This window comes from Ochlerotatus camptorhynchus, unplaced genomic scaffold (assembly GCF_037179485.1).
Source record: "Ochlerotatus camptorhynchus isolate MF236.1 unplaced genomic scaffold, CSIRO-AGI_Acam_v1.1 ptg000467l, whole genome shotgun sequence".
Lineage (NCBI taxonomy): Eukaryota > Metazoa > Arthropoda > Insecta > Diptera > Culicidae > Ochlerotatus > Ochlerotatus camptorhynchus.
The window spans coordinates 553,769-565,947 of record NW_027040953.1 but is presented as its reverse complement, the minus strand read 5'-3'; the positions used below and the strand labels follow the sequence as shown (position 1 = coordinate 565,947).

The 12,179-nt window shown below is 41.9% G+C and overlaps 2 protein-coding genes across 4 annotated transcripts in view; one reads left to right on the top strand and one right to left on the bottom strand.

Moving 5' to 3' along the window:
• OtopLc (Otopetrin-like c) overlaps positions 1-1,891 on the top strand; it is a 62,841-nt gene extending 60,950 nt beyond the window's left edge. For all 3 annotated transcript variants that reach the window (XM_065235240.1, XM_065235239.1, XM_065235241.1), the window contains 2 exons: positions 34-199; positions 262-1,891. In XM_065235240.1, coding sequence (XP_065091312.1) covers positions 34-199; positions 262-1,226 — 1,131 coding nt within the window. In that variant the 3' untranslated portion in view covers positions 1,227-1,891. The remainder of the gene's footprint in view (positions 1-33; positions 200-261) is intronic.
• Positions 1,892-8,652: 6,761 nt separating this feature from the next.
• Positions 8,653-9,045, bottom strand: LOC135712241 (uncharacterized). The gene has a single exon (XM_065235200.1). The coding sequence runs from the start codon at positions 9,043-9,045 to the stop codon at positions 8,653-8,655; it is 393 nt and encodes a 130-aa protein (XP_065091272.1).
• Positions 9,046-12,179: the final 3,134 nt, after the last annotated feature.

Below are 12,179 nucleotides of genomic sequence, written 5' to 3'. Positions count from 1 at the left end.
GATGATTAATGGTTTGTTTGATTCGTCGTGTAGCAAATCAAAGTCTATCGGCACAAGATTTTGGCTCGCTTCGGACTGATGCACATGATCGGGACCAATCTGTCGGTGTGGTTCTCGGTGCTGATTCAGGAAACCAAGCACGAGATACTGACGTTCTACAACCCGGAGAACCGGACACTGCGGATATCGCATCGACTGGGTAGGTTATGCTGAATGGATCGATGGTAGGGATTGAATCTATATTTTGGATTTATTTTTTAGGTCACAAGACTATTCCTCACCCGGTGGATACGGTTGCCCATTTGCGGGTAGCCAGAGGCCTTAAAGGTCCCCACAATATCTTCGAGTGTCGACGGTCGAACATCATCGGAACCTTGGTTCAGGATGCATCTCCATTTCTGTTCCCATGTACGATCGAATACTCGCTCATCTGTGCAGCCATCTTGTACGTCATGTGGCGTAGCATCAGTCGACCTCAATCGGAGCCACCTCAACGACAGGAGAGTCTACACCCGTTGAAGCGATCGCCGCACCACTACTCCGTAGACTGTGCCGGAGCTCACAAGGGACTGTTCATTGGCATTCTGATCCTGGTGCTGACCATCATCTCGCTGATTCTGTTCTTCGTGCTGATTTCAAGACCCGAATTCGTGAACTTGGCTGTCACTGAGGTTAACATTTGCGAATTGACATTGTATGGGACAACGACCGCTGCTACGTTAATCGGGATGATACAGATCCGGCACATGCAGTACGATGCATTCCGGAGTTTCAGCCTTGATGATATCCTTCTGGTCGGCGGCCAAACTGGTTCATTCCTCTACAGCACTTTCACCATCATCGGAGGTCAGTTCATGATGCGAAGGGACACGGTGCTGGTGCTGATCACTGCCCTAGCATCGCTGGTGGAAACCGCCTGCCAGACCATGTTCATTCTGAATGCCAGTCGGCGATCCGCCGCAACTCAGGAGCACATGCGAAAGAAACCAGGTCGGGAAATCGTAACCTTCCTGCTGGTTAGCAACCTGGCCATGTGGGCCATCAACACGCTGGAAAAGTCCCGTGCCGAGTCACACCCGATCCAGCTGCACTTCTATGGCCTCTGGGCGTGGACCATCATCACTCACGTTTCGATGCCCCTGGCCATCTTCTACCGATTCCACAGCACCGTGTGCCTGTGCGAAATTTGGAAACGAGCGTACAAAATGAAACCGGCTTACATGTAATCCGATCCGGTCGTACCGTTGAATGTGATTAGTTGTGGTGCTGCGCACCGAGAAGGAAACCCAAATCCTCGTTCGTTATACCTTTGCCATTTCACTTTCTCGTTCACTATCTCTCTCTCGTTTCCCATTAATCGTAAGGCAACACACAGCTCAACTATGAACCTGTATCTCTGTAACCCCCGCCAACCTACACGTTAGACTGTATTCCTCAAAACTCAAAACTGATGGTAATTCAATGTTTACTCTTTAGATGAATCACACAAAAATTACTGTAGACCACGTTGAATCAAAAAAAAAATCTAAAATCAAATCTGTCGACAAATAGACAAACAAACGTATATAGCGATATAGACACCTACTCCAAGAAAACAAAAATTGTACCTTGTAATCGATAGCCAAAATCGCGACACGATAAACGCGGTGTAAACGATTGTCCAATTTTTAACGAACAACAACAATAGCCCACCGGATGCGAACTTTTTGATTCTGATTTTTAGAACATGGACATCCACGACGAAGGCCAAGAATGGCGAAGAATTTTACATCTTTTGATAGGGATTTTAGTATCGGAAACCACACAGCAGAAGTAGACTAGGAATTTTAGAAGCCGCCGTTTTAATGGATTGGACGAACATTGGTCGACGGCGATGAACAATCGGTGGATATGAGCGCTCAGTGGCAAGAGCAGGGTTGCCAAAAAAATTCCGGAAAATATCCGGAAAATATCCGGAAAAATGTTCCCAGAAAAGCTGAAAGAAATGTGGATAGTCTTAAAAATTTGATTTTCTTGCAAATAGGACAATTTCTGAACTTGGCTTACCGAAGATTATCTTTTCAATTTGTTTATTTGGTATGAATGCACTGTTCAAAAAAACTGTACGGAGCCGGAAGTCTTTAAATCAATTCTGACCTAAGAAATTGTAGCATCAGAGTGCTTCATTTTGAACTAAAATTCAAAATATGAGTCTTTGCAAAAAATTGTAGATATTGATGAAGGTTGAGAGGTCACGCTAATGGATTGAAGTTTAAATGGAGATGTTGGTGATTTACTATGGGAAATTATTAAGCTTCACTTGTTTTGCTTTAGCTTTGGTTGTAGTTGTCCAAATGATGAACATATTTTACATATGGTTGTCATGACAATAATTAAGAAGCCTGCTATTGTTGTTTAGAAATGGGTGCTGTTGGCTATCGGAGGTTTCGGTAGACCAACTTTCACAAAAAAGACCTATGCACTCATCCATGAGTTCATCACCGAAACAATGTCTCATCATAGCATCCATATTGTCCAAAACCTTTAGTTGATGATCGAAATTGCATCCTTCCAAAACAACACGTGTATGGCTTTCCAAAACAAACCGAGTCGCATTGGCGGCAGCCAACCAATTTGAAGCGTTATTGGAATCATTCTTGACTTTTTTCGATTGCGATCCACTTTTAGGAATTGTATAAGCTCGCAACCCACCAATATTAGATCGAGATGTTATTAGGCCAAAATGATGTTAATAATCCATGATATTTTAACAGCTTGAAAGGCCAAAACACCCCAAAAATGCAAAACAAGATGGAATGGCTAGAATCGACAAATTTGTGGTAAATCGATAAAACCGTTCAAACATTATCTGAAGACTCTAAAAGAGCTATCTAAGCGCATGAGTAGCACAAAAAAATCTAGTATTAAAACTACAGTCAACTCTCCACAATTCGATGTCCATTAACTCGATTTTGAGTTATAGAACCATAGTAAACATTAATTTCATGGCTACTGTAATAGAGATTTAGTATGGGATTGATATTCTATAACTCGATGGTCCCTTAAATATCGAGCTGTAGAAAGTTCAATGTATTTGGAAAACCAGCTCATAAGGATGTTAAAAAACCGAATCAAGACCTACTTTTAACACCAGAATGATTATTTAAAAAAGTAAAAAATAAAGCCTCAAAACTCTGAAATTGCTAAGAAACACCAAAACACCAACAAGGCCTCACAATCGCTAAACAAGATTAAAACGACCTAGAATTGAATCATAAACGCTATATTGGTCTACAAATTTTATCAACAGCCTAAAAATGACAACTCCTATAATAATCATGACACGTTAAAATGGCCCTAAAATACCAAAAAATGGTCAAAATAAGTCAAAATGGCGTAGACTTTCCAAACTGGCTGTATTATGCCAAAATGGCTTTTAAATTGATTACCCCTGCATAATTTTAAAATCAGATGTATTCTATATGCAAGTTAAAAAACCTATGATCAACAATCTGAATTTCTGAGACCCACCTGAGGGTAGCCTGCGACCCATAGATTGAGAAACGCTGCTTGTCTTTGGTAACAAAGTGATCCTTAATTTCGTTATCCAATTCGAAGAGATTCTGAAGTTTCCGGTTTTCACTACATGTATGACGTTTCCCAGCAGAAACCTGCGTCAGACATGATATGCAAATTTCTACACACCCGCACTACTCGACAGTCAAATTGGTTTGAACTTCTTTCAATGTTTGGTTTACCATCTTTCTTCTGGGTATTTGTGAACCTCAATTTTCATAAACTGATTGTACACCGTCTCCAATATATTCTCATACAAATTTAAATTTCGATTATTTCACATCAGTTATTCAGATTTTATTAGTAATTGTGCTTATTGAAAGGTAATATAGTATGGACCAATTACAGCATATGCTTCGGAATAACACCGCCTTTAACCTTTTTGACCAGCTTCAAACGTTTTTCAAACCCATCGCAAGTGGCACGCACGACTTCCATCGGCATTTCGTCCCAAATTCGAAGGATTACGGCTTTAAACTGAACCAAAGTGGACATCTTGTGTTCGTTTATTTTTGACAGCATGTATGACCACACACAATAATCCAAGGGGTTTAGATCTGGTGAACTGGGAGGCCATTCATTCTTGGCCAAAAAGTCGGTCAAATTTGCTCGACACCAGTTTTGGACCAAGTTTGCTGTATGAGAAGGCGGCGCGTCCTGCTGAAACACGTAATCATCCTTCCCGTACATTCTTTCTAAGCTTGGCTTCACGACATTCTGCAAAACTTCCATTTTATAATATAAAGCGTTGATCTTAACCCCTTTCTCGATAAAAACAAGCAGTAGCTTGCCGCGCTTGCAAATACCTCCCCATTGGAACCGTGGAATGTTTCTGTCCCTATCTGGGATGTCTCTGGACCTACACGCCCACAACCTGTCGTTTTGGAAATTGTGAGACTGCTGCAGGACAAATAACTTTTCATCGGAAAAGACAAAGTCTCGTCCAGCGTGCCGCGATAGTAGGAGAGTTGCTCTTTCAAGCCGTTTCTTCTTGGAAGGTTCCGAAACTCCGTGAACTTTACGTTTCTTGAAAGCTTGGCATCCCATGTCCTGCTTGAGTACATTGTGCATGGTCGATTTCGAGACATTGAGATCAGCGGCCATTTTACGTACAGAGCGTTGTGATTTTCGTCGAACTCGTTCCCTGACGGTCTTAATCACTCGTCTGAACGTCTTCGGCCGGATCTTTTCCGGTCATCTAACAAGGAAGTCTCACGGTACCTTCTAATTCGTTCGATACACAAAATCCCGCTTTACTCCCAGATTCTGCAAACTCTTGAAAATAGCGCCAGGGCACTCTCCTTCCAAAAACTTTTTTATTACCACAGCACGAAATTCTTTCATCGTTGATAAAAAATGGATACTGAATGAAAATAAGCAAACAGAACCGTCAATGGTTTGTGTAAACACAATGCAAGATTACACCAATCCATATAAAGTGTATGAACTGTAGCTACACCACTACGACAAGATGGAAAGGTGTATGAGAATATATTGGACACGGTGTAAACGGCAATGCAACATGCGTGATACGTTATCACGGTATTTGTTTAGGTGGCGAACTCTCATTGTTTTACGCCTTCCACCCTGCTCATGCAGTTGATCACATTTCATAAAGGAAGCGTGAAAGAGAAAGATACATCGCAACAAATTCTCTCTATCATACCTGTTTTCTAAGACATGGAGTGGAAGTTGTTCCACCAACGACCCGATGAGACAGCTTATAGAAGTTACATTCAAATTCAAATCCCTGTTCAGAAGTTTTTCCTTGATTTCTCTTTGATATGTTTTCCGTGCTGAGTACCAATAAGGCTGTGCACGAGACAGTTGCGATCAGCTGACTTTTTTGTTTACAAAGAACTTTTGACAGATCACAGTAGAACTGACAGTTCATTCTCATATGAATTTCTGCTTTGTTTAAGTTTACATTCAGAACCATTAAGGGAGCATCCATAAATGACGTAGCATATTTTTGATCAATTTTAGACCCCTCCTCCCCCCCTCGTAGCGTATTTGGCTATATCCAATACATGGCCGGTCACAAATTCTGAAACCCCCACCTCCCCCCTCAAATGCTACGTCATTTATGCATGTTCCCTAACACCAGATCACTCACACACTCTTGATTTCTAGTTGTCAGTTTCACTGAGAAACGTCTCTTGGATCACCTTATGCTACCGACGCCAGGGAGGCAGCTCCCACATCTGGACCCTACCTATCAACCCATCAACTCATGAACCGGGGACCAACGGCTTTACTCCCCTTCCGAAGGAAGGCGTGATCAGAGATGTTATGCCTCAGAACATTCCGGCGGCGCCGACTGGCATTGAACCCAGGCCTCCTGGGGTGAGAGGTAATCACGCTTACCACTACACCACCGGCGCTGCTAAACCCTTGATTTCGTTGAAGTGCGATGAAATTCTTTAAACTTTCCTAATGTTTGTAAATTTTCCCTGTGGCTCACAGACCATCCTAAAGTTTGCAAAAAAATCTAACGTTTAAAGAACCTTTTGCAGAGCATCATTAACATTCATTCAATGTTGTTATAGTTTACAAAAAAACTCTTATCTTCGTAGAACTTACCAGGAGGACATTAAACTCGCCTGAAGCTCACAAAACGTCTCTGAAGTTGGCAGAACTTTCTTGAGGTTTATAGAACTTCTCTGAAGATCGAAGCACATCTCTAAAGTTTGAATAATTTTCCTGAAATTTGTAGAACTTCCCTGAAGTTCAATTAGCTTATCTAAAAGTTGCTCTGATTCTTTGGAGGAACGTCTTTAAAGTTTGCAGAACTTTCCTAAAATACACTACAGTTCCCTATAGTTCGCGGAATTTCCTAGAAAGTCGCTGAATCTTCCTGAAAGTTTTCTTAGACAAAATAAGGGAACTGCAAGAAGCTCTAGCAATTCTGTAGTAATTCAAGATGAGGGCTACACACTTAGTAATACCTAATTTTACACGTGATGGAATCCACCTTTGACATAAAGGATGAGACGTAAACAAACATGTCATGTAACATTAAGTGCTCCGAGACTGAAAAGCTCGTTACTCGACGAAAAGTACGTTTGATTGAGCTGAATTTCGCGCCTATTTTGACTCAATTTTATGTCAAAATTGACGATCGTATAGGGTAAATTTTGGCTTCGGCACCCATTGACTGTTTTCGGCAACCGAAATTGAAACGTTTATTTCACTGTATTTTCCCATCAAAACTCTTCGCTGAATGTATTAAGCCGATTCCTTACCTTTTCAGTTTCAATCTGATTACATTTTTACGACTGTGAATTCCTGTTATACCATATTTTTCTTTAAATGAAATATACATGCTACAAAATACGGCTGATTTCGAGTTGCCGATAATAGAACAGCTGGTTAACACGCATTTCAAATGGAAAGGGTGCCGAAGAAAAAGAGACTGCCGACAATAGTCACTCTCACTTGAGAAGTTTGGAGCGTTGTAAAAACATGTTCAACCCGTTTTGATCAATTCTGTCGATTGGAATTGGTAAAACAGCAAGCAACAGATAAATGTCAATAAACAAACCTGTCATGTATGTATGTGACGCTGAGAAATCGCTAATAGAAGTTCGGACGCTGCTTAGATTGACGAGCATACGTAAATTCCCCTATGTCAGTCTCAGAGCACCTAAATTTACATGAATTTTTCTAAGTGTGTATCTAAACTTACTGGGCAAGAGTAGCTAGCCTCGTGTGGGTTTCATTCCTGTATTATGGCCATTATCGGTTAAATGATTTTAAAATAAATTTGTCATGGTTGCCAGAATTTATTTTCGATCTCGCAGTTGAGTCAAACATCTCTATTTATTTTTAAAAATTCAAGCAAATTTTCCACCCCTCAGGATTGCAAACGTTATCTTTGCTACGGGATACAACAATTCCGGATACATACTATCTCCTTTATTGAGCTCCGATAAAAATCCTTCGACGATCGTCGCTACTAAAGCGGAGTCGCTTTTCCGAAGCACAACAAGTGAATTTTCTATTTTCTTTGTGAGATTTTTCTTTTAATTTTTCCACATTTTCTACACGATACATCTACAAAAAAAAAACACTCGATGCCAACTATGATTACGCTGTCTTGGATGGTCCTGCTCGTTCCTTTCTCTTTTACTCTTATGAGGGAAAGGAAATTAAACAAGAAGTTATTCTAGCAACACATAGGGGAAAAGTTGGCTTCGGCAATACCTTAACCTATTATCGTCAAGGGGGTAAACAAAGTCCTAGAGCACTCAAATTTGGCCAATAGTTGCAAACACAATATATCCACATGCCAAAATTGAACTAACAAGGACGTTGTTTACCCCCTGACGATAATAGGTTCAGGTATTGCCGAAGTCAACTTTTCCCCTATTAATTGATTTTGTACAAAGTCGTCATAATCATTACGGATCGTACTTGCGAGTCAAAGAGAACTCTTCAATGCTATTTGGATTAATTCAATCAACGTTTGAACCTTGCTTGGCTGCATTTGTTCAATTCGTAATAGTTTGGTATCGGAAATAGTCCATATACGCCTTAATAATCGGTGTTGTAAACTTCAAAACACTCTTTCTCAAAAAACCCAAGATGAAATATTTTAAACTCTTTCCTAGGGAGTTCTGGGAAGAACGTGAGAAAAATATCCAGTGGAATCTGCAAGCAAGGTAGTTCTGATGAACTCCATTTTTGTTTTGTTTTTTGTAGTAAGGTTTAAGAAAGCTTCAAAAGCTTGACCTGTACTGAAGTTGGCATGATCTGGTATCCACTATACTCTCACCACTAGCCGGCATTGCTAGATCGCTACTGCTCTCCATTTACGTTGCAGATCCGACATAATCTGCGTGACTGCTCTGTTGACGGCATTCCAAGTGGTCTCCTCTCGACACATTTCATCGACGACATGCTCCACGTAAAGGACGGCGTTTCGTCCACGTTGCCACACTCCGGAAAGAGGGGTGCCGCTGCGTGTCCAAACCGATGCAGGTCCTCCATGAAGAAGCCATACAGGAACTGCATTAGGTGGAAGTTGACTTCTCCGTGTTTTCTGTTCACTGACGGCGATAGAATCGGTATTAGTCTGTGTGTGCATCTACCGTTCTACACCGCGTTCCATTCCTGTTGCCACATAGCCAACGATCCCACTTTCACAACTTTCCGTACTCTTCCTGCTTCTCTCCGCATGTAGCACTCGCTGTCCTCCGCCAGGGTGATGCCAATAGAGACCATTCCGGCGATAACGCGATAACAAACTGCTTCCAACGAGATGGTTCTGGCCATGAGCCGGAACGTACTGCTCAGTTTCCAGGCTGGACCTCCATACCTCGACCACGACACACTGGCCAAAACACAGCTCTCGCTACTACTGGGACCAGAGTTCTTTGGCATGATTCTAGCTATCGCGTTGATGGCCTTAGAATCCTTCTCACAGGCATAATCGACGGGGCTGTTGAAGTTTAGCCGGTCATCAATCACCACTCTCAGGTATTTCATCACGCACTTCGAGGATATGGCTTGCTCCCCGACGGTGATTTCTGTCGCTGCACCGCTTTACAGCTACTGACCAATAGCACTTCCGCTTTGTGGTGGGCTATCTGCAACTTCGCTTCTTGCATCCAGTTACCAATCATGACGATCGCCTCGGTTGACAACACTTCCACTTCTTCTAGCGTCTCGCCTGTTACCGCCAAGACGACGTCGTCCGCAAAGCCAACGATCTCAACTCGTTTGGGCAGCTTCAGCGTTAGCACGCCGTTGTACATTCCGTTCCAGAGCGTTGGACCAGGAATGGAGTCTTGTGGAACTCCCGCTGTGATCCGAATCAATTTCTGTTCCATGTCTGTCTCGTTTACCAGAACTCGGTTCTGGAAGTAACTCCTCAGGAACAGGTAGTAAGGCATCCTCATTCTATCAAGCGCTTCGACGATCGACTCCCAGCTAGCGCTTTCGAACGCATTCTTGATGTCGATCGTTACCACGGCACAATATCGATCTCCTCTCCGCTTCTGTTCAGACGGTTTCTCGGGTCTTTCGACCACTGCATCCACCTTGTTTGGAATCTGAACTGCCACTCCGATAATCCGTGCTCAATCTCCGTGCATTCCGTTAGCCTGTTTAGGATGATCATCTCCAAGAGTTTTCCCAGTGTATCCAGCAGGCATACAGGCCTATACGATGGTGGATCCCCCGGCAGTTTTCCTGGATTCGGCAGTAACACTAGCTTCTGTATCTTCCACCTGTCAGGGAAGTGACCCTCGTCCAGGCATTTCTGCAGCACCATCCTGAACATGTCCGGGGATACCGGAATCGACGTGAGGAACTCAATATGAAACCTAAGGTAAATAATAAGATAGTTCTGAGTCGAATTCCATGATAATTATGAATAAGTTTCCAAGGAAACTTTACCGAAAAATAATAAAATATACCGAGCATAATTTCTATGATATTTGAGAAAATTTTCCTAAGATTTTTGTACGATAATTCTGAGGAGAACTACAATACAGTTCAAAGACAAAAACAATGGGAATCATAATGATAATTTCAAGAAGTCTCTGGGAGAGTGTAATTCCACTGTAAATTTCGGAAAATTCTTAGAGAGTATGCTCAAAAAATTATAACAATTCAATCAGCAAATCATTTCAGGATAAAGAGCTTTGAGTGGGTTGGTTTATTTCCTTAAAATTCCGTTATAATTGCTTATCTTTCGACAGATACGCGTATTTCGTCTACTACTTGCAGACTTCATCAGTGCCAAGTACTCAACACCACTCACTTGGCACTGATGAAGTCTGCAAGTAGTAGACGAAATACGCGTATCTGTCAAAAGATAAGCAATTATAACGGAATTTAAAGGAAATAAACCAACCCACTCAAAGCTCTTGGTAAAGGAATTCCGTTAAGAGGTTCGACAAATTAAAAGGATTTCAGGATAAATTCATAAGAATTCCAAGAAAGTTCTGACTTAAAGTCCAATCGAATTTTGAGGAGAAATCTATTAAAAATGTGAGATGATCTGCAAGTTAATTCTTATGAGAAAGTCAAAGGAAAATCTGGAGTGAATTAAACGTAAATTCTTAAAAAGATTCCAATTGACTTCTTAGGAGCAGTGATGGATCGTTCTTTTGGGACTTTTTCATCACTTTTTAATATAAAATGCTTACGTTAAATCCAATTGAATGTTCAGTAAACCCATCTTAAAAAATATAGTTTAGTGCTATTAATCTCCCTATCAAAATTCAAAATAGCGCTCTCGAGTGTACCTTCATTGAAAACACAGAATATGAGCAAAAGTAAATTGGTACGAATAAAAAGACCTGTAATTCGCGATTCAATAAGTTTAAAAAGTCCATTAATGGTTGCTTAACAGTACTTTTATTGGAACTTCAAAGTTACAGCATGAGATGGTTACATTTCTCCAGTTCGAACGAAATCTCGAACCTTCCTCTTGTTGGAACCCATCAGCGCCCGCACAGTGGAAACGGACACGCAATCAGCGCATTTCTTCCATTTTGCCCACATTTGCTGGATGTCCTTGACTGGCCCCGCTGCTTCGTCGAAGTCGCTGCTTTGAAATTGCCCAGTATTTTTCGATTGGTCGATATTCCGGGAAATTCGGAGGATTCATTAGCTTGGGAACAAAATCGATCTTGTTGGCAGCATACCACTCCAGAACCACCGTGGAGTAGTGGCAGTTGGTCAAATCGGGCTAAATGATGACTTTGCCTCTATGCTTGCGGATGAACGGCAATACACGCTTTTTCAGGCATTTTTCGATATAAACTTGGGATGTCATCGTCGAGGATGTGATGGATGGTTCCGTTTTCAGGCCGCAACTGCAAATCGCTTGCCAAAACATGGCGATCTTCGCGAACTTGTCGGCAAACACGAACTTGAATCTTCCCGGCACATCCCCACGTCCAGTCGCGATGTAAAACTTTTGACCAAGAGGCTGCTTAAAATCGAGTTTCACGTATGTTTCGTCATCGATCAAAGTGCAGCCCTTGTGTTTCGTCAAAACACGGTCGTACAAGAGCCATGCACGCTTGTTGGCCACGGAATACATGTGCTTCATGTGCCGGGTCGAATGATTACTGGCTTTGTACGACTTGTATCCTTCCCTGGCAAGGATGTTCCGCACGGTTTGAAAGTTGGCATTTTACCTTCTGGCTACATCTCGGTTCGAAAGACCGGGGTTGGCTTTAACGCACCTCAACACCTTGCTGCGCAGCTGACGATCCCTGGTTCCAGTTTTTTCGTAAGTCCGCTGATTCCTTTTCACATTCAGGGTTTCCTTGTAGGTTTTGAGCACTTGACAAACTGTTGTTTTCGGCATCTTCAGCACTTTTGCCAGCTTGGAACCGGACCCACCAAAATATATTTTTCTTCTTTCGAGTTCCATTTGACGTTATTTCTGAACGCGATCGACTACTTTGATCAAACTTGCACCAGTTGCTCTCTATAGCAGTGTTAACAAACAACTGTCAAAGATTTTCGATTCCCAACACTAGAGGCATGCTAGCGGTGCGCGAAGGGCGTACCAATTTTCTTTTAGTTAGCCTTAAGTTGTAACATTTCACTCCGAATTACTTGCTGTAACTTAAGCATCTAAACTAGCAGATTGATTTTCA

What these genes read in the sequence shown, in the direction of transcription:
- LOC135712241 (XM_065235200.1), bottom strand. Translation starts at nt 9,045, where the DNA reads ATGAAATACCTGAGAGTGGTGATTGATGACCGGCTAAACTTCAACAGC.